General features: G+C 35.5%; 1 protein-coding gene across 1 annotated transcript in view; it reads right to left on the minus strand.

Moving 5' to 3' along the window:
- The window catches only part of LOC127863297 (sushi, von Willebrand factor type A, EGF and pentraxin domain-containing protein 1-like), an 89686-nt gene that overhangs the window by 35430 nt on the left and 30526 nt on the right, over window positions 1-23730 (minus strand). Inside the window, exons 23-40 of the mRNA XM_052402716.1 lie at window positions 22301-22519; window positions 21563-21814; window positions 20224-20351; window positions 19407-19606; window positions 18946-19079; window positions 18391-18507; window positions 14115-14255; window positions 13604-13781; window positions 12929-13177; window positions 12077-12233; window positions 9365-9461; window positions 7661-7798; window positions 5240-5338; window positions 4383-4589; window positions 3691-3940; window positions 2932-3022; window positions 2050-2134; window positions 1564-1737 (exon numbers count right to left, since the gene is read on the minus strand). Coding sequence (XP_052258676.1) covers window positions 1564-1737; window positions 2050-2134; window positions 2932-3022; window positions 3691-3940; window positions 4383-4589; window positions 5240-5338; window positions 7661-7798; window positions 9365-9461; window positions 12077-12233; window positions 12929-13177; window positions 13604-13781; window positions 14115-14255; window positions 18391-18507; window positions 18946-19079; window positions 19407-19606; window positions 20224-20351; window positions 21563-21814; window positions 22301-22519 — 2916 coding nt within the window. The remainder of the gene's footprint in view (window positions 1-1563; window positions 1738-2049; window positions 2135-2931; window positions 3023-3690; window positions 3941-4382; window positions 4590-5239; window positions 5339-7660; window positions 7799-9364; window positions 9462-12076; window positions 12234-12928; window positions 13178-13603; window positions 13782-14114; window positions 14256-18390; window positions 18508-18945; window positions 19080-19406; window positions 19607-20223; window positions 20352-21562; window positions 21815-22300; window positions 22520-23730) is intronic.

A 23730-nucleotide genomic window follows, 5' to 3' on the forward strand; every position in this document is an offset into this window, starting at 1 on the left:
CTTATGTACTGGAAGCCCATGTTATATTGCAAAGAGCTAATGTTATGAAATCTTATTTTATATTCCAATGGACATATGTCCTTAAAATTCTATGTTTGATTACAATTTATGTCCTAAAACCCTATGTAATATTCTAAAAAACTTATGTCATAGAATCCTTTGTTATATTCCAAATAGCCGATGAGCTTACGTTCAGGGATCATATTTTATTCGGTTTTGTTGGTCCTAGACCGATTGGGGTCATGAAAGACCGATTGAAAATCCCAAAGAGTCGGTCCGATTCTGTTTGCTAAAATTCCCATGTCATGAAATCGATTACGCAGTGCACATGCTAGCATACCCTAATTACATTCTTATCTCGATTAGGTGTGATAAACCATTCACTGCAGTCTCTAAACCGGTCAGGACCAGTCTATTGCACGTCAGCCGACTAGTATAGCGAACGACCCTAAGAACGAAGATTCGCGCGGTTGTGTATTAGTCAAGCGTGAATAACCCAGTGTCAATATCAATCGATAATTTCACTGGCTTATACCTAGCACACTAATCGGTCCGTAATGTGTGCTCGTCCACGATAAAATCGTTGACAGTCACTTCGGAGATTAAAACCTCGATGTTATCCTCGTGGAAATTGTGCATTTCATGCGTGATACAGTCAGTAAACTTTCATATAAACAAAGAAGAAAATCGGATATTCTGCAATAATTGTGGGCGGACCTTATACACTGAAAGCTCGCGATGTAACTAAACACAACATGCCGATACATTTTCCACCAGCGTAATAATCCGGCAATAAATGAATGAAAGTTGCGGTTTTGATTGACAGAACAGCCGAAAGTTATTTGTATGGGCGGAACTTCACATAAAATAGTACACAAGAAAAATAATATGCATTGTATAAATCTTTAGTAAAAATCGTGTTAGAATCGAAATAATTCGTGTACTTTATTGTTTGTTGTTGAAAAACCCACGTCCGGAAGTTAAGATGCGTGGATTTTAATCACTCGTGCTTCGCACTCGTGATTTAATCCCTACGCATCGTAACTATCGGCTGTGTATAGACTTACACAGATTAATAATATTGACAACGATGAAAAGTCAGATAAAACAGTTACCGAAACAACAATGAAATAGCTAATGATAAAACCAATTGAGAAAGCTCGTATGTTCCGTTTAAAAAATGCTTAAGGCAATTTAACTTGTACATCATTACTTCATGAATGGCAAAAATCAATGGTATATATTTTAACGTAATTTGTCATAATTTCGGATAAAAATTTTCGGACACTTTTTCTTATTTAAATCCAGACGGATTAATGTTGCTGGAAAATATGATCCCTGATCTTAACCAATGTTATATTCCAAAGAGCAGGCATCCTAGAATGTCATATTTCAAAGGACTTATGGCCTAGCCTATGTTAAGTTTTAAAGAACTGATGTAATAGAATTCTATGTTAATTCAAAAGGAGTTCTGGCCTCTAATCATCAGTATAAATCCAAGCTGAGGTCTTAGAATATTTTTTCCAAAAGATTTATGCGCACAAATTCCATGTCATATATTACAATGGCAGTAGGTGCTTGCAGGTGTTCCAGTGTTATCTGTGGTTCCACTTCCAGAGCAGTTCTCGCAGGATGACAGGGGGTTTGTGTAAACCTGCACAGTCCTATATTGGCCTACATTACACCCCAAACACTTCGATGTCCCAGAGTTGTAGTAGTATCCATCCCCGCATAGAACTAGCATTATAAATAACAGTGATAAAAGTCTTCACAAAATAATTAATTGGGAATCATTTTTGTTGAACTAATAGTATATTGTTCACAATAATTCAATAATTACTACTGTTTTTTTTTCAATTACAAGAAACATGCAATAATTATTTTCCATTTGAAAGTGTTTAATTTACAATAAAAATCATTTTCAAAATTAGAAACAACCCATCATATTCATTTTAACTTGAGGTTTATAAATTAACAAATAATCAATTAAATAAGAAATATTCTTATAAGATCTTGAATTACAAAATTAATAGTAAATATATTCTATACCACATTTGTCTCCAATGAGCTGATGTCCAGTCGAACACATCAGTGATGTGGAAATATTCAGACTAGGGAAGAAGGGAATAGCATTCTGAAATGTTGGTTTGAAAAAAATTATGCAAAACAAATTTCATTTTTTGGTACCGGTAAGTGCGAATATGATTTTCTTTATTACAACTTGCAAGCATGCAGCTTAACACAGACACAATGTTTAAATGAAAATATTTCTTAACTTTCCAATGGCTGTGCTACAAGTTAAACAAAAAGACGGCGTTTTTAAATTGTTTAAAGCTGCCCATTCATTTTTAATGCCAATCTTTGACACTGGACCTGTCTATGTGTCCTTGACCTTTAAGCTATGGAAGAAGTATTACTCCTTACGTATCATCTCCAAATATTTGTATTGTGATTTTAATCACAGGTCGTTAGCGTGTGGCTATGATATTTATTGGTAAAAACATCTTTTTGAATGAAAAATAATCAAGTTATAATGAAAAACAAACTTCTCTGTAAAAAGAAAATCACTATAAAATGTATATATATGACAAGGTATTTAACTTAAAATGACCCGAGAACCAGGTGCATCGCTTTTAATAGCCATTACTTCCATCAATTGTGGAGCGATTTCCACGAACTTGGTCTTATTAAAAGCAGAAATGAATTTTCTCTCTGGAAATTTACATATCTTGCAATGTTTTTACAAATGCTGGTTCAAATTGTAAGAAATAACACGATACACAACTCGTGTAACCTTCTCGTCATCGACCATACCCAATCCAAGACTGAAATTTTCATTGTAATTTTATTATTTTTCGTTCAAAATGATGCTTTTATTAATTAATATCATAGCGACACGCTAACCACCTGTGGTTTTATACATTCACTCACCGAGAGATACGTGAATGTTGCTTGATCCCTCATTGCTATTTTAAGAACTTTTTGTGGACTCATTGGGAGCCCTCCATATGTCACTTGACCACTGAAATTGTATAGACTGCATTCTTTAGAAAGAAATATATAAAATTTATACATCAGTATCTTCACTCAAATCTTGTCTTTTTTTAGTGCAAAGTTGGACATTGGTCAACTATTCGCTATAAGTCAACAAAAAATGCAGTCATTTTACTATCATAGATTTTTCAAAAGAAATCGTCTTAAGAGTAAATCAGATACTTTATGTATCTATGAGGAGTCTAAAAAGGTACGTCAGACTTAAAGAAAGTCAAGTTTAGTTAGTCATTGGAAAATAATTGTTTTACATAAAATTCATGTCTGCCATTAAAATATTAAGCTGATCAATAGTCTGGTATACCAGCAGACACATCAGCACTAAATACAGTTTATAACAGTCACAACACAGCATGTCACACTGACTATATTAAATAAAACCTTTCATACAAAAAAAGGTATTATACTGTATGCGGCATGCTTAGCTCAAACCCGCCGGCACATTTTTCACATTCTGGTCAAAAGCTACCCGGTCCTTTTATGAGACCATAAAACATTTCATGACTTTGTAGTGGCCTGTGTAGCTGCTGATCAGACTGCAGGGATGAGCAGATTGGCTTTGAGCTACCCAGGCGGCATATGGCATAGGAAATATGGCATAAGACCCTTTTTGCATGCTGTGGCTCATAAAATACCGACCTCAAGTACTTCAAGCTAAACTGAACTGAGACCATGTTGTCTGACATGCAGTCAACCGCAAGGCCAGCGCCGGAACATAATGCATCACTTCCACCATTAGACACTTTACATAAGCCGTAGTTTGTCGCAACATTTAGGTCTGTTAACGACTTCTGTACCCAAGTTATCAGAGTGGGCTTGTAGGCAGCACATTTAGACGTCGTTACATATTCCATTGTCACTGACACCGTATGTTGCGGGCTCTGTGCAGCTGTACAATTAAATCAAGTCTTCAAAATTCTAAACTAAATTTTACCATGCATTATTAACATATGATGATCATTTTCAACTAAAAGACCATGACAACTGTGTCCAAAATTTAACAAAATCACCACCTTAGGCTAATCTGGAACAAAACTTTACGCACATGCATAAAACTCTGTTTTCCCAGAGCGAGGCACATTTAACCCTTTTATAATACCACTTAGATACATATTTTTACGCATTTGTAGTTTAATTTATCAAAAGACCTTTCTTACTAGATTCAAGTGTTTAAGGCTTCCTTTCCAGACCTTAGATACTAATGAGCTGCAAACAGCATAAAACCTGAAAAGACTGTGAGTTACTCCCAGGCTGTTCTGGTTTTATGCTGTTTGCACATAGCCATTTTCACTTTGCTTCTAAGTGGGAAAGTGTTAAAAAACAAAACGTACTGCCACATGTTGGAATCATGAAGTCCGCAACTCTGTCGGCATCATCCCACATGGCGTACTTCCCGCATGTGAAGTACTTGGGAGTCTCGATGGTTGGAACCTGAGCGCTCAAGGTGCATGCAGGCTTGCACACATAACCATCCTCCAATTGCCCTGTGCACTGTGGGGCGTTGCCGTTGTAAAACAGTGGTGGAGTGCAACCTCGACCTATAGAGGAGCATGTAAAAAAAATTGTCATTAACACTTTACTGCACACATGCTCATTTTGACCAATTTTGTAATTGTAAAGTTGAGGACCTTTTTTAATTGATCCAAGTTGTAAAGGCTTCAATTCAAACCAGGTACTGATGAGCAGCAAACAGCAAAAAAAACCTGAACAGCCTGCTTGTTACTTAGTAGGAAAGGGTTAACATTAGGATTTTATTGATTGGTAAGTTGTTATTAAAAAGGGTAAAGGTGCATTATCAATCAAAAGCAAATAATATTACACTAGAAAATGATTATCCTGAAAATTGTACTGTCTGGCAAGTTGGTTTTTTACCAAAGAGGCTTTTAAAAATGCTTTGATGCTGGTGTTTTGAAAAAAATGCCAATAAGTATGATTGACCCAAAACATTGAATTATTCAAATATTAACTTGCATGAAGAGACAATTTTAGATGTATACATTTAAAACAATACCATCATGCTTAATACCAGTTTCTGCTATGTGTGTCTTAGGAATATTGCTAGTCTTCTCTGTTGTTCAAGGTAAAAGATGCTTCGCTACAGTTTATGATAATCATGTAAAGTTCTAAATAGATTGCCACCAAATGAAAGCACAATTTTTGTTCCACTGAACTTTGGTGCTTTACTCACGTCTATTGTAGAGTCTGAAAGTGCATACAGCTGCTGCCATCTTGTCTGAGGTATGCTCAACAGTCCCTATACTGTATAGGCCCCAAACAAACTGGCTCTCTGTGAATGTAAGAATATCACTGTCTGATATATTTCAATGCAAACAACAGAAATAGTAGAATTTTAACAATGAACAATTATTTATTAAGCAAAAGCAGTTGTACCATTGGCTAAACCATACTTTACTAAATACTTAACAATAAAAATAAAAATCCTTAGTATCAAGAAGGTTAAGGTTCATGTAGAGGCTTCATTTTGAAAAATGTGGGACCCCTAGCATTGAAATCAAATTTGACTAAAGGAAGAGTGCCACATTGAAAATGTATACATATATGCTTGAAAGGATGTTTTTCCTTTAAACTGCTACCAATTTTGTACATCAACGTATCAGAACATCCACAAAATCAATCAAACTACAAAGCGATTTTAACACTAAAATATACATTATTTAAAAAAATCTGAATCATGTTTATTCCACGTATTTCGGCGGAAAATTATATAACTAGTGAATAATATCGACATTGACGAGGGCAAGTTACGCTTAAATAGTAAAAAAAGTTTACATATCTTAAAATATCAAAACTCGAACACATGTCATTTCATCACCATGGGTCAGCCATTTTTAAATTAATAAAATAGAAAGAAACATGCTAAAAACTCACTCATCGCCTAATTGACATTCCAAACGGTTGACGATGACAAATGCATTGGATTGTAATCTTTCCTTTGATGTTTGCAGACTGCACGATCAGACCTCATAAACACTCAAAAGAATAACTATGTAAGAAGCATTTCACCCATGTTTACAATCGTTGTCGAATCACTGTACTTATATTATTGCGCATAAAATAGTACGCTTACAGACTGACAGAAAGATCGATACATAACTCCGTTCAATTCATCACGGTATACAATTCTATCGATAATATATAATAATACGTCGCTTTAACAATCTAAAAGTAGAAATAATTATTTTAAACCGAGTTTTTAATAACGAAAGTGAAAACAACGGAAGTTGGATGGATATTCTGTGAGATGCACTTCGGCTCCAGAAAAACAAAACAAACAAACTAAAAAAGACGTGTGGGGGACAATTTTCAGCTGGAAAATATTTGCAATAGGGTAAGTGATGATATCTCTACGTGGTCATTTCTGTTATTTAGTGCGATCTCTTGCTGATTAATGTTAATAGTTGTTTAACTAGTACCACACAACTGTCAAAATAAGTACATGTGTTTTCTCAGGTATGTGTATACACATACCCGGTTTTCTCACCTCTGCACGTGGTTTCGACCGATTTGTTTTGCACGTTTTTCTACGGATCACAGCGATGGCCACGCTTTCAAAATGGGTAGAAGGAATCGAAATATAAAATCAATAGTTTTGCCAATTTCTTTATTACTTTACAATTTTATATGTCGTCTGCAATGTATTTCAATTTGAGATGGTTTAAAATTTGCAATTTGGTTGAAAGGTAAATAACAAAATTGTTAAGCCTTTGAAATAGAATTGTGAGTCTTATTATCGACCGTACCTGGATTTTTAAAAAGCAGTTACGTTTAAGTTATTTTTAGAACTTTGTTTAGGATATTTATCCAAAAAAGGCAGTTGAATAAAAACTCATTCGTTGTTTTATGACAATTATTTTCTGTGAAATGTTGCTAACTTGACCTTGTATATGTATATAGCTTTGTATTTATTCAACTTAAGGTAGTATATATCCTTCCTAACTTTAGATTGAGATTTTGTAAATTAGTGTAAAAATGTATTGGATTTAAACCAAAATATGAATAAAGCACACAAATATTGAATGTCAAAAATGTGTTTATGTTATTCTATCCGTCTTTAGCTTTAAAATGATATATAGTTTGACCATATTGTACCAAATTCAATGAAGAAAAACCAAAGCGAAGTTTTAATGAAAGTTATCCCCCCATGAACCTTAATATCAGCGAATTGGTTTCAAATCAAACAGCCATTGTTCAAAATTGCAACTTATTTGTAAAAATATTATGAATCTAAATTTATGATGCAGAATAAGTTTGGTACCAACAGTAAACAATGATATGTATTTCCCTTTATATTCAAGCATTGTCACAAACAAGTGTTTCTCTGCTTTAAAAATGGATACATAGATACTTTGAAAATCATAACACGCACTTCACGGTACTCTGGTGCATGTAAAAAAATAATAAGTAAAACTCAATGACGTAAAATAAGTTGAATTATAAAATTATGATTGATTGTATCATAGAGGTTAATTCTGATACTATGTCCTTACTTCCAAAACAATCAGAGTAAAAAACAATTAAATACAAGAAGTTTAATTATTTAGTTATAATTGAGCATATAATGGGATTAAGTCACCTACGATTTACTTACTTCCCGAGATATGTGTGCTCAGTCGCGTTGCTGCACTGGTCCCTGAGAATGTAGCCTGTGTCCACTTGGGGGAGGAGACCCGCGGGGTGACGACAAGGGTGTCCTCTGTACATGATACCACCCTTGGGAATGAAGTTTCTGCATAAAATAAAATTAGATGCACTCTGGGAAAACTGGCCTTATGCCATGTCCGCAAAAGCTAATCAGAGACACTTCCAACTTTTATGGATTTTATTTTTTAAAGTATGTATCTTCTTAACAAAAGTCTAGTTTAGGCGGAAAATAGTGTCCCTGATAAGCATGTTAGGCAAAAAATAGTGTCCCTGCTAAGCCTGTTCAAACTGCAAAATAGTGTCCCTGATAAGCCTGTTAGGCGGAAAATAGTGTCCCTGATAAGCCTGTTAGGCAGAAAATAGTGTCCCTGATAAGCCTGTTAGGCGGAAAATAGTGTCCCTGATAAGCCTGTTCAAACTGCAAAATAGTGTCCCTGATAAGCCTGTTAGGCGGAAAATAGTGTCCCTAATAAGCCTGTTAGGCAGAAAATAGTGTCCCTGATAAGCTTGTTAGGCGGAAAATAGTGTCCCTGATAAGCCTGTTAGGCGGAAAATAGTGTCCCTGATAAGCCTGTTCAAACTGCAAAATAGTGTCCCTGATAAGCCTGTTCAAACTGCAAAATAGTGTCCCTGATAAGCCGGTTCAAACTGCAAAGGCTAATCAGGGACAACATTTGACACACATGCATTAACCCCTGTTTTCCAAGAATGATGCTAAAATAATAATTTAAAATTAAAATTTTTACTTTTGAATGCAGCCTCTTTTGAACAATTTCTGATGTTCCAAAAGGTTACTTATGTTTCCTATCGCAAAAATGTTTCCATTGAGAATTTGAAAATACCCATTCGTATTTAAATACTTTATACTGATACTTAAATAATACTCAATTTACTGTAAATGTTTTGCATATTTTTTGTTTGTAGCTTTTCTTATAATATTTCTCCTGCAGAGTAAACAGAATACAGGATGTTATATGAATGTTTTATGAACACAACTTGTTGCTAGCTTCAACATTTATTTAAGTCTCTGTAAGATATAGGCCACAGATTTAGGGTAAATTTGGCAGATTTCGATTATAAGTTATGTCAATTTATATATCCAAGTGGGGAAGCATTAAATTGAAAAATAGCAATTTTTTTTAATTCCTATTTTTGTTTCAAGGTCAAATGGAGGCTGGCTGAAATGTATGAATCTGGGATGGTAATGGGCTAGATCTGTAATCAAGCAAGTGTTTATGATAGAAAAAATGGTAAAAATATAGTTAACAAAAAGCCTATTAAATCAGGTCAAGGTGAAGGTCAAAATTAGATTGAGTTATATAGGGTGGAAAAGAACAATCAATACAAACACTGAGAAAGTATCAACAAGTTGTAACAATGTGATGGTTTTAAGTAATTGAAGTTTGAATTATGTCAAAATAAAAGTAAGACTGGGAAAAACTGGCGGATAGTGAATGGTCATAAGCAGGTAACTGTGCAAAAATCCATGTAATGCAGCAAGCAGTGTTGGTGCTGAATAAAAGACAGCCATAGACATTTGTTGCTTATTGGATCAAATAAAAACAAGTATTGTGCATATTTTTCATGTATATAGTGTGTATACGCAGGGAAAAAATCAGCAACTATCATGTCAGATTTCAAAATTACCCACCATTAAATGCTCTATCTAGACAGTTGGAACTGGTCCTGCAAAAATTGTTGGTCAGCTGGCTAGCATAGTCCACAGTGTACATGGTTGTCATGGATACCTGAAATAGCAAGTCATTGATATTGTCAATACAGTAGTGCGATCAGGTTCAGCGAATGTTTGCTTTAGTTCGCGAATGTTCGCTATTGAACGCTCGATTTGCCGCGAACAGGGGCGAACCCTCTCAGGAGGTAGTTCGCTAGCAAAACCAAAGTCTAGTGGGTTCAGTTACAGCTAACATTCTCTATTGTTTGCAAACGCTTGCAAACGTTCGTTTTTGAACGCCATGTTCGCTGCAAACGTTTGCAAACCAAAGCGAACCCTCTCAAGAGGTAGTTCGCTAGAGAAACCAATCGTTCAATACGACTGAATCAGAAACGAAAGATCATTGGCGAATGTTCGCTGTAACTGAACGCACTACTGGGTTTTTATACAACAAAAACGTTGTTGATTTATTCTTATAATTGAAATATTTAAGAATTGCTTTAATATTAAGTAAAATTTGCTATTTAAATGGCCTCTATCTACAGCATTCTTCATGAAGAACATTTTGTTAAGCACACTATCACAAGTAGTGGCCTGTATTTATTCAAACGTTGAATGTATATTTCTTGGTTCTCAGCCTAGTCTTTGTTCTGAAGACTAAGAATGGGCTGATTCATACACACCCAGACTTTCAGTTACCTATTCACAAAAGGACCACAATGGAAATAAGAGTTGCTCTTTTTTGTGTTATCCTTGGTGTTGGTGTGCATGTCATGGTTTATTTATTCTCATGTGTTCTACGATTCTGAATTATACATGTTGTTTTAAATGTCCATGTTTGTGTATTCCATGCCGAAATAAATCAATCAATCAATACCAACTCTGTACATAATTGGATTCAAACTTGTTTTTGATTATATGAACACAGGAGAGTTCACGTAGTGAGGCAGCAAAAAAAACAGAAATAATGCTTGCTCCTTCAAGGAAAGAGTTTAACTTCATTTAACTAAAGAACAAAAGCTATGCTTGTGAAACACAATGCCCCTACTGCGCCGCTTTGAAGCCGCACGGCAGCTATTTTAGAAAAAATGACCTTTGACCTTGAAGGATGACCTTGACCTTTCACCACTCAAAATGTGCACCTCCATGAGATACACATGCATGCCAAATATCAAGTTGCTATCTTCAATATTGCAAAAGTAATGACCAAGGTTAAAGTTTTGGGACAGACAGACACTCACATACAATGACAGACAGACAGACAGACAGACAGACAGGCCAAAACAATATACTCCCGATCATTCGATCCGGGGGCATAACAAACTTGAGCAGCAAAAATCTGCATATGGGTCCCATAAGATCTTTAAATGAGCATGCCAATATGGGCTTGCCAATAGTTCACCCATCTGGGATCTATACGGCAAGCCCAATTACGAATGCCCAGAAATCACCTAATGGAACCCATATTGTAGCACTGTTACGAAACAGAATTCAAAGGTATTTATTTTGTATTTTTATATTATGTTTGTGCTTGTTTGTGATAATACCGTTAAAAGCAGTTGTAATTTAATCATAAAACATTTAAAGACAACTTTTAAGTGATAAGGGATTTATGTACAGCTTACATGGGACTCGCATGCGCCCAGTTTGTGTGAATCAATACTCCCAAACAAGTGCGGAAAATTAAATTTGAAATTTGAAACTTCCAGCAGCACCAACAATTAAGAAAACAAACGGTAAGTAATTTAGAACAGTTGATAGAATATTTTACATGATAGCATCCACTTTTTTGTAACATTTGTTATGTATTTAAACAATGATACTTTTTCATTTGAGTCCCTTTATGATACTATGTTGAAATATTGTGTATGGGACGAAGTAGACATTTAATGAAATACGTAAATACTGAAGGCATGTTTTCAGGATTATGTCTCAAGAAATTGGCAAACTAATAAGGCCATTGGCATTCTAGAACCATAACCCAAAATACTCTAAGGGCAGACACATTTCAAAATAACGACAAAATGAGGTCTGATAATAAGAGCAGCCTCAATCACCATTTGCATCAAATTCTGCTGTTTAATAAAGGTGGAAATCTTGAAATATATTTATTAGCTATTTGCTGGATTGTTGAAAATAAAGAATGTGGAACATGTATAAAGACCCACATGCAGACCATATTAGATCCACACATGTCCCACAAGCAGCAAATATGTGACCCAGAAAAAATTATGTTGCACTTACTGCCATGAGACCCATTTAAAATGGTGTTGCACTGCCAGATGTGGGACGTCTCTTAATATTCCATTCTCTGTGTGCCTAATTGAGCATGTGTGTGTTTCCCATGGTGGACCCACTTTGTATCCCATATGGGACCCTTTTAAAATCCTGCACCTAAGGTGATGGAACCCATAACAGCATCTCATGACATGCCATCCCTCAATGCCAATAATAAACCAATTATGAGCCCATGTTGAAACAATGTTTTCACCCATTGGGACCCAAATAAATCTTGTGGCAGTTGAGACTCAATTTGGAAGCTAAAATAAGGCCTATATAATTATACAGGGACATAAAGGGAACCTACCTGGGCTTGCCTCAGCTGGGAAGGTTTTCAAATTTAGGATGATACTGACAATTAAGTTAGAAAAGGTCTAAACTAATGACATGACAGGTTGCAATCATCCATACCTCAGATAGACTGATGCGGCTAGTAGCTGCCTGTGAACCCTGGTAAATGGCAAGCACATTTGCATCATCCAGCTGCGTGTAGTATGCCTTAAGCTGGCTCAAACGGCCCTCAAACTTGTTCAGTTCTGATAAATGGCTCCCCAAGTACAGCAGGCCTCTGAATAACAATATATGCCATTGAACAATTTCTTAAATTGTCAAAGATTTGAAGATACATTAAGTGAAAGCTGTAAAGCAATACAGGCTTTAAAAAAACAGATATTTTTGATTACCAATCAAGTTTCTAAGATGCCATGAACAAAAAGCAAATTCTTCAATAGGTTCGATCATAACATGTTTATAAAGAATGTTTTGAAATTTTATTTCATGGATTCATTTAAAAAAAGATAAATAATTTGTCAAAGTCTGTTTTACAACAATTACGCAAAAAATGTACAATTTTTTTCTTCAAAAGTAACATAAAGCCTTATACCCACAGTAACCTTTAAATCATTATTTCAGCTAAACTGTAACATTGTAGACAACAGGTAAGATTTTAAGTACCGGTTTACTACTCACATAATCTCTTCATCAGCCAATTGTCATTTTTTATTGTCTTTTATTAAAATCAATTACATAATTTGGACACAAGCAAGAAACAAATGCACTACAAAAGAACACTTCTCATGATGGCGTGCTCACTACGCCTTGAGTCTGGGAGGTAACAGACCATCAAGAACTGGTCATAAGATCTTTAAAAAACATCACACACTTTTTCTTCTCTAGAAACTAACTCAAGAATGTTTCCATATACTAAGGCTTTAGATGCAATAAATAAACTAGGTTGAGCAGAAAACAGCAAAATTTACTTACAATAATGATATTGCTTTGCCCTTGGCAAACTGACCCTGGTTGTTGTATATGCCATCAACGTAGAGGATAATAAATCCCTGCGCGTTGCTCCAAGTTACTGTCACATGATGCCAGAGTCCATTGTGTAAGACATTGTTGAGTATTGGTACAGAGGTTGAACCTTTAAACCCTGCTGTGCTGATATTGAAGTTCACGTGTGTCGATGTTACAGACAATTTATGCTGCCAGTTTGATGTGTCTCCAGTCAGCCTGTACAAAAAAAATCAACATTTGTTTGGTTATCAATATAATTCATTCTTTGAAAGACTGATATTAAAAAAGCTTACATTGACAACTGAATCTTTGAATGTGCTTTATAATACCTTTAATATTATTATCATCTTTCCTTTAAGAAAAAATAACCAACAGTCATTTTAGTGCTTCATTCAAGTCAAAGATGTGATTTGACAGAAAAAAGTTAGTGTACTAGCACGTTCTCTCTTAGGCTTCTAACAGTATATCAATCATTTGAATCCCTTCACTTTAACCCTTAGAGTTAAATCTTCATACATATTTCACTAGGGGACAGAGCAAAAAAAGAATAAGATTAATATTTAAAATTTTAAAGAGGACTTGTGTATGCAACCTTGGCTATGAGAAGAAAGAAGCATACAAACTAAAATTATGGAGCTTCACCTATTTGGCATGCCATACACAGTCACAATGGCTCCTGGGCTGTTGAGGGTGGTGAGGCGGACCCAGAAGGCCAAGGTGAAGGCTGTAGTGCTGTTTGATAGGAAACTGGTGAGCTTAACATCCTGGTCACATACTCCGACATTGGGGTTGATGATGATATCAAAACTGCTAGTAACATCTGGGGAAAGATAAATTGTAAATTACATAAGGTTAAAAATAATATGTCAGTTACATCTTGGAACATATAAATCGTCAATTGCATCTCTTGAAAGATAAATTGTCAGTTACAACTGGTGAAAGATTTACAGACTGCTTCATCTGTTGGAAGATAAACAGTCAGTTGCATCTGGAGAAAAAAAAATGTCAATAACATCAGTCTGCTGAATGACAATTTGTTTGCTACATCTCGCAGTAAATTACATCTAGTGAAAACAAATTGTCAGTTGTCTTGATGTTAACTTTAAGGTTGAGTTATAAATACTATGATAAATTTAAAAATAAATTTGCATACCCTTGTCACAGTTTTCACCAATCTTGCCATTTCTGCAAACACAAGTAGCAGAATTCAGTCCATCAACACACACAGAGTTAGGAGGACATCGTTGACTGGAACATTCATCAATGTTAGTCTCACAATATGGTCCCGAATAACCTTAAATGGAAATCAACGTTTGCAGTTCAGACAGCTGAAAAAATATATTGGCAGTGGTCTGTGAAAAGGGGGTTAAATGAATGTGCGTAAAGCAGACTGCACAGGCTAATCAGGGACAACACTTTACACTTTTATTGTTTTTTTCTTCTTAGCAAAAATCCAGTTTAGGCGGAAAGTGTCGTCCCTGATTAGCCTGTGCGGACTGAACAGGCTAATCTGGGATAACACTATACACACATGCATTAAACCCCCTATTCACAGAGCACGGCTAATATCTATTGAACTAAGGTCTGTATCATTAAAAAAATAACAACAGCGACTAAGAGAGGATTATATTTCTCTTATCACTTTTTGTTTTGAAGAGTTTAGTATTTTCTATGTCTTTGACGAACAATTAAAGGCTTTACATCAGCTAGTAGACAGATCTAAATTAAAAGAGTCATTTTGTGGCTAGGGGTACAATGACAATAATGAAAACAAGGGCTGTTTGTAAAACATGCATGCCCCCTAAAATGGGCTGTCAGTTGTAGTGGCAGCAATTGTGTGAAACTTTCCTGATCCCAGGCTTAAGCGTCCTTGAGCTATCATCCGGAAACCATTTTACTGCTTCGAGTCACTGTGACCTTGAACTTTGACCAAGTGACCTGAAAATCAATAGGTGTCATCTGCCAGTCATGACCAATGTCACTTTTTTGATACCAGGCCTAAGCGTTCTTGAATTATCATCTGGTAAACCATTTGGTGAACGGACCGACCGACGGACCGACCGACCGACATGTGCAAAACAATATACCCCCTCTTCTTCAAAGGGGGGCATAAACATGTAAGTGTCACAGTAGTAACAAATACTCTACAAACTGTGGGCCTTGATGTTTAAGAAGAAAAGATTGTTTAAGTTAATCTGCAGTATAAGTCTACATAAACAAGAATCTGTCACAGATAGTTGATAAGTCTACATAAACAAGAATCTGTCACAGATAGTTGATAAGTCTACATAAACAAGAATCTGTCACAGATAGTTGATAAGTCTACATAAATAAGAATCTGTCACAGATAGATCTCCAGTATAAGTCTACATAAACAAGAATCTGTCACAGATAGATCTGCAGTATAAGTCTACATAAACAAGAATCTGTCACAGATAGATCTGCAGTATAAGTCTACATAAAAAAGAATCTGTCAAAGATAGATCTGCAGTATAAGTCTACATAAACATGAATCTGTCACAGATAGATCTGCAGTATAAGTCTACATAAACAAGAATCTGTCACAGATAGATCTGCAGTATAAGTCTACATAAACAAGAATCTGTCACAGGTAGATCTGCAGTATAAGTCTACATAAACAAGAATATGTCACAGGTAGATCTGCAGTATAAGTCTACATAAACAAGAATCTGTCACAGATAGATCTGCAGTATTAGTCTACATAAACAAGAATCTGTCACAGATAGATCTGCAGTATAAGTCTACATAAACAAGAATCTGTCACAGATAGATCTGCAGTATAAGTCTACTTAAACAAGAATCTGTCACAGGTAAATCTGCAGTATAAGTCTACATAAAAAAGAATCTGTCAAAGATAGATATTCAGTATAAGTCTACATAAACAAGAATCTGTCACAGATAGATCTGCAGTATAAGTCTACATAAACAAGAATCTTTCACAGATAGATCTGCAGTATAAGTCTACATAAACAAGAATCTGTCACAGGTAGATCTGCAGTATAAGTCTACATAAACAAGAATCTGTCACAGGTAGATCTGCAGTATAAGTCTACATAAACAAGAATCTGTCACAGATAAATCTGCAGTATAAGTCTACATAAACAAGAATCTGTCACAGATAGTTGATAAGTCTACATAAACAAGAATCTGTCACAGATAGATCTGCAGTATAAGTCTACATAAATAAGAATCTGTCACAGATAAATCTGCAGTATAAGTCTACATAAAAAAGAATCTGTCAAAGGTAGATATTCAGTATAAGTCTACATAAACAAGAATCTGTCACAGATAGATCTGCAGTATAAGTCTACATAAACAAGAATCTGTCACAGATAGATCTGCAGTATAAGTCTACATAAACAAGAATCTGTCACAGAGATAGATCTGCAGTATAAGTCTACATAAACAAGAATCTGTCACAGGTAGATCTGCAGTATAAGTTCAAATAAACAAGAATCTGTCACAGGTAGATCTGCAGTATAAGTCTACATAAACAAGAATCTGTCACAGATAGATCTGCAGTATAAGTCTACATAAACAAGAATCTGTCACAGATAGATCTGCAGTATAAGTCTACATAAACAAGAATCTGTCACAGGTAGATCTGCAGTATAAGTCTAAATAAACAAGAATCTGTCACAGGTAGATCTGCAGTATAAGTCTACATAAACAAGAATCTGTCACAGATAGATCTGCAGTATAAGTCTACATAAACAAGAATCTGTCACAGATAGATCTGCAGTATAAGTCTACATAAACAAGAATCTGTCACAGGTAGATCTGCAGAATAAGTCTACATAAACAAGAATCTGTCACAGATAGATCTGCAGTATAAGTCTACATAAACAAGAATCTGTCACAGGTAGATCTGCAGTATAAGTCTACATAAACAGGAATCTGTCACAGGTAGATCTGCAGTATAAGTCTACATAAACAAGAATCTGTCACAGATAGATCTGCAGTATAAGTCTACATAAACAAGAATCTGTCACAGATAGATCTGCAGTATAAGTCTACATAAACAAGAATCTGTCACAGGTAGATCTGCAGTATAAGTCTACATAAACAAGAATCTGTCACAGATAGATCTGCAGTATAAGTCTACATAAACAAGAATCTGTCACAGGTAGATCTGCAGTATAAGTCTACATAAACAAGAATCTGTCACAAATAGATCTGCAGTATAAGTCTACATACACAAGAATCTTTTACAGATAGATCTGCAGAATAAGTCTACATAAACAAGAATCTGTCACAGGTAGATCTGCAGTATAAGTCTACAAAAACAAGAATCTGTCACAGATAGATCTGCAGTATAAGTCTACATAAACAAGAATCTGTCACAGGTAGATCTGCAGTATACGTCTACATAAACAAGAATCTGTCACAGATAGATCTGCAGCATAAGTCTACATAAACAAGAATCTGTCACAGATAGATCTGCGGAAAGTCAACATAAACAAGAATCTGTCACAGATAGATCTGCAGTATAAGTCTACATAAACAAGAATCTGTCACAGGTAGATCTGCAGTATAAGTCTACATAAACAAGAATCTGTCACAGGTAGATCTGCAGTATAAGTCTACATAAACAAGAATCTGTCACAGATAGATCTGCAGTATACGTCTACATAAACAAGAATCTGTCACAGATAGATCTGCAGTATAAGTCTACATAAACAAGAATCTGTCAAAGATAGAACTGCAGTATAAGTCTACATAAACAAGAATCTGTCACAGATAGATCTGCAGTATAAGTCTACATAAACAAGAATCTGTCACAGATAGATCTGCAGTATAAGTCCAAATAAACAAGAATCTGTCACAGATAGATCTGCAGTATAAGTCTACATAAACAAGAATCTGTCACAGATAGATCTGCAGTATAAGTCTACATAAACAAGAATCTGTCACAGATAGATCTGCAGTATAAGTCTACATAAACAAGAATCTGTCAAAGATAGATCTGCAGTATAAGTCTACATAAACAAGAATCTGTCACAGATAGATCTGCAGTATAAGTCTACATAAACAAGAATCTGTCACAGATAGTTGATCCCATTCCACGGGTGCATTGTTTTTGAAAGAATCAAATAATAATTTGCAGTAGAACTTTTATGCAGAAGAAGCAAAAAGCTGCAAACAAAAGGCCCTGTCATAATGCTATTTTGGTCAAATGCCAGTAACACATTATTGAATCTTTGAAAATACATGTATTAAGTGTAGCAGTTGGAGATCATTATTCTGTAAAAGTTCAGCTCAAATTGTATGCAAAATGAAGGAGGAGTTGTGACTAGAAGCTTTTATATGTAATTTTAAACAAAGTGCATTAATTTCTTTAAAAAAAAATGCAATTGGGAGATCTTGACCATTAGCACATTGTACTCAGGTAGGCTAACCATACTCACCATCTAGGCAGGAGCAGACAACTTCGTAACCATTGACGACAGAGCACTGTCCCCCATTCTTACACGTGGTGTCTTTGCAGTACCACAGAAGAGACTCACAGCTTTCTCCAGTGTATTCTAGCATGAAATTAAGACAAGATATATAACAAAAGAAATAATATCTTATGTTTCCAGTTATAAGAAATGTCAATGCTCTTTTTGTATTGCTTACAGACTATTGAATTACTGACATAGCCTTCTTTTGCAAACAAACAAATTATGTAAAGTAAATAAATACATATTGTTGACACACTGTTTAATTTGTTTTTCTTATCTTTGATATTAAAATTAAAAATGCAAAGATTTTTTTTTTATGAAATAAGGTCGTAACCCTTGACTATACTTATTTAGTCACTCATATAAAAAGCAAACTTCAATTGATTGAACTTTTAGAAAAGTTACGTTTTAAGAAAATTCTTTATAAACATGACTACTATTTTGCTACAAGGTGTCCTATTACAGCAGTAGACCAATGAACCTTTAAGTCCATTTCTTACCAATTTTACAACTGCTTACCATCCTGACAGATGCATATCACACTTTCTTGGTTCACCTGCTTACAGGTGTTATTGGCACCGACACATAGCCTTGCACGGTCACACAAGTCATATGTGATTTCACAGCGTACACCAATATACCCCAACGGACACCTGGAGTATTCAAATTGTATTGGCATGAAAAAAAACACATTTAAATGAATATAATAATTATTTATATAAAAAAATAAGATTTATAATATTGTAATAGATGGTATATCGTGTATTCTTCTCAATATAATAAATGAAATTTCAGAACTGCAGTTCTGTCTATAAACGAGCTTCTTAAGCTAACTCATTTTAATGTACACCACTGAAGGACCAGTAATTTAAACTGGTAAAAACAAGCATAAAGCATATGCATCCTCCACTCAGCTTCCTCCAAAACCAAAAAGAAAAAAAGAAAGCAGTGATTTTGTTGTAGAAAAGACATGGACTCACAGACAAATGAAGCCATTGCTGGTACTCTCACAAGTAGCGCCATTGAGACAGCTTCCCGCCTTACAGTTGTCGATCTCTGTCTCACAGTTTCTACCGGTCCATGGCATGGCACATGTGCACACGTGTTCACCAGGGGACGTGGGATTGGTGCAGGTGCCACCATGTTGGCATGGCAACCACTCACATGTGGGAATGACTTCCTGAATAATAGAATGTTGAGAATGAGACTAGAGAATCTTGCTCCATGACCCAAAAATCTTACCTAATCTTAACAAGTCTTAAATTAAAATGACCCGTTTCATGCAACAATGCGTCATATTAAGCAATATGCATCTGCGCAGCCTGATCTGGAGCTGCCTTGCCTGCTTATAAGACCAGACTACACGACTGCACCCTGCGATTTGGTGGTATGATGCTGCATATGGCATAACACTCAATTTCCCATTATGTGGCTTAAATATGTTAAAATATGTTGCATGTTAACAGTTTAATGATTAAGATAGAGCTGTAAATATGTGTCCTAGCTGGCACCTGGCCATATTATCAATGGCAAATTCAATGTTTAATGCTGTAATTGACTTTTTAAAACTTGAAACTGAAATATTATATCCCACATTACTTAAAAAACAACCTTATAATCCAAAGCTACTATATTCCACTAAAATAATATTAATAACAATGTCATGTATAAATACTTATCACGTGATTTTAAGGCAAATTTTCTTCCTTTATCAAGGTTATTGTCTGTGCTAAAAGCTTACACATTCTATTGCAGGGCAACTTGAATTAGAATGATTTATCAGCATTTCAACAGTACCTGACAGTTGTTTCCCCTGAAGTCATCTTTGCAGTGACAAACATATCCATCTAGATAGTCTGAGCAGTTCTTAGTGTTGGACACCACACAGTTTTGACAGCCATTTACACTGTCAATACAGTTGGTACCTATAGAAGAGGCGTACATGTGTATGAGTATAGTTCTGTGAAAACTGTGCTTAATGCATGTTTGTAAAGTGTGATCTCAAATAAGTCTTTGAGTCTTCACAGGCTAATCAGGGATGACATTTTCTACTTAAACAGGATTTTTGTTTAGAGGATACTTCATTTAACCCATTGCATGCTGAGAAATTTGTCGTCTGCTGAATTTCTATAATTAGCATTTTTCTTCGATTTTTTTAAAGAATACTATCAGAATAGCAAACAGTTTGGATCCTGATGAGACGCCACGTTCTGTGGCGTCTCATCTGGATCCAAACTGTTTGCAAAGGCCTTCAAAATTCAGTTCCAGCACTGAAAGGGTTAAATGAAAAATTCCATACATGTGGAGAGTGTCGTCCTTGATTCGCCTGCGCAAACTAAGCCCAGTTTTTCAAGAAAGCAGATACAATAATTCCTGTTGTCATTGTTTTTGGAACCTAAGCAAAGAAGGACATGGAGATCTTCATGAATATAATAAGTCCATAATTGTGTTGGAGGCCCTTGAAAATGCCACATGGAACCAAAATGTGTATATCAATCACTTCACATTTATAAGAAGTTGTTACATTTACAACCTGACTAAGTATATCCAACATACCATATATTTTATAATGAGCCAATGCCTGTGCAAATGGGTCTTATTGGCAAGCATAGCTACAGACCAGCCTGCACTTTTGCACAGTTTGGTCAGGAAGTAACCTTTCAGCAACAAAGTCTGGCAAGGTTTCTTAATCTTTTTAGCATACATAGTAGCTCCTGGCCAGACTTGGAAAAAACAAAGATGGGTCTGAAACTACCCTGGGGCCATATGTCAAAAGACCCATGTTTGCATGAAATGGCTCTTTTATTGTCCCGCAAACTTTATAAAACTAAAATATTAGCATTACACAGCAGATCGCAAGCTGAAACTCCCTTTCAAAACTCAAGCTCTAGGTTATTCCTTCATGGCTAGAGATTAATAGCCAAAATCAAAACAGGACATCGCCAAAATACATAACACAAAACACACATGGATAAAACTTGGATCACCACTTTGAAATGGTAAATGTAAAGTGGAAAACAAAATAACTACTTAGCATCCATTACAGGCTGGACAGCCCTTGAATTAGCCTTAGAATTTTGATGCAATCAAGATAAAACAAAATTGGTTTAAACTTCAAATCCTGAAACCAGCATACCATTGGCTGCTGCTAGTGGACAGGCACAAGTGTAGTTGTTGACAAGATTAGTGCACGTCCCATTGTTACGACAAGGCTGGTAGAGGCACTCATTGACGTCCTGCTGGCACTGTGGTCCCCCATAGCCTGCGCCACACCGACACAACACGTGGTACCCACCATCGTAGGTGGTGCACTCTCCCCCGTTTGTGCACTGGCTTGGTGGGCAGTAGATATCTTTGTCAAAACTCCCACACACACCAGAGGTATAGTCTAAAACAAGGATTGTAGCCATTTTGTATTCCTTAGGTATAGCCTAAAACAAGGATAGAAGCCATGTTCTATACCTTAGGTATAGCCTAAAACAAGGATAGAAGCCATATTAAATACTGTTTAAACTAGCATGAAGTATAAGCTGTTGCTATCACAATTTGATTGAAAGAAAATTTTGTGATAAGTTATTCAAAAAGATATCAATTTAAACTTTTGACATGTTTCACTTCACAAAAATCCAATGATACTGTCATGAACAAGTTTCCAGAGTCATTTTCATGATGAAAACAATAATAAACAAGATGTGTTTGTGAAACAGTATGTCCCTCTCATATATTTGACCTTTGACCTTGAACGATGCCCTTGACCTTTCACCACTCAAAATGTGCAGCTCTATGAGATACACATGCATGCCAAATATCAAGTTGCTATCTTCAATATTGCAAAAGTAATGTATTAATGGTCGTACTACGAAAACTTTCTTACCAAAATACCACCCATCAGGACAGACACAGTAATGGGTATCTGCCACATAGTTATCTATACAGGACTTTGCTGGGTTGCACACAGAGCTGGTGCAGATGTCGGCACTGTCCCGCTGCTCACAGTAGTGTCCCCTGAAGCCTGCCGGACAGACACAGATGGCACGATTGTCCCCATCCTGGCACCTGGCTCCATTCATGCATGGGCTTGCTGCACACTCATCTGTGTATAGTAAAACATCATTAGAAATTGATATGGTTCACAAAAGAATGAATATCCATCTCTAGAGATAAAAATGAAACAAGAGGGTCAGAGGTCGCTCACCTTAGACTTCAGGGATCTGAACTACTCTCAGCCACTTTTCATATGTTTCTCAAACCATTGTCAAATATGGCAAAAATATTGACTTGAGAGTTAACAAGGTTTTACTATAGCCATATAAGGAAAAATGCCCAGCCCCCTGGCGGCCATGTTTTTCAACAGTCGGGAACCATTTTTGAACTCATCCTAGATATCATTAGAAAAAAATGTATTCTGACAAAAAGATTGGAACATTATACTTCTTCTAGAGTTAACAATGTTTTACTATGGCCATATAAGGAAAAATACCCTGCCCCCCGACAGCCATGTTTGTCATAGGATGGGAACCACTTTCTATCTCAGCCCAGATATCATTAGAACAAATGTTGTGACCAAGTACATGAAGATTGGACTAAAAATATCACTTCTAGAGTGCTTACAAGGTTTTACTATAGCAATATACAGAACAATTTCCGGCCCCCCAGGTGGCCATATTTTTTGACAAACCATAACCATTTTTCAACTTAGCCAAGCTATCATTAGAACAAATGTTCTTACCAATTTTCATAAAGATTGGACCATAAATTTGACTTTATAGTCGGTTGTACAAGCTGTCTGAGCTTATGTTTGTTGTTTAACTCTTGCCGATTCAAAATAAACCTTATCTTTATCTTATCTTATCTTATCTTTTGATGCATTTACTGAAAAAAAACAACTTTTTTTCACATAAACCGACCATTATCGTGTGCTTTATTACACTCAAATAGAAGAGCAAACAACCTGATCAATATGTATTGTATTTAAATTAAAGTGGTGTTCTACAAATGAAACAATTTTATAAGAATTAAATTTACCATTAAAATATATATATAATTAATTTCTTAACCTATTCAACAATTCAAATAAAAACATACATGGCCCAGAATGCGACAAAGCTAACGGATTTTAAATCCTGTCAAAATTACGCACTATATCAACTATAATTATCTGATCAAGATTACAATTCGTGTATAAAATGTGTCAGCTTTATTTGTGACCTGCTACATTACATAGGTTTGTCCATATATTTGGAGATCCAAATTATAACTTACCTGTGTCATGCTAAAACGCTCTTATGGCGTATGCGGCCAGCT

The sequence above is a fragment of the Dreissena polymorpha genome, unplaced genomic scaffold, assembly GCF_020536995.1.
Source record: "Dreissena polymorpha isolate Duluth1 unplaced genomic scaffold, UMN_Dpol_1.0 chrUn004, whole genome shotgun sequence".
Taxonomy (NCBI): Eukaryota; Metazoa; Mollusca; class Bivalvia; order Myida; family Dreissenidae; genus Dreissena; species Dreissena polymorpha.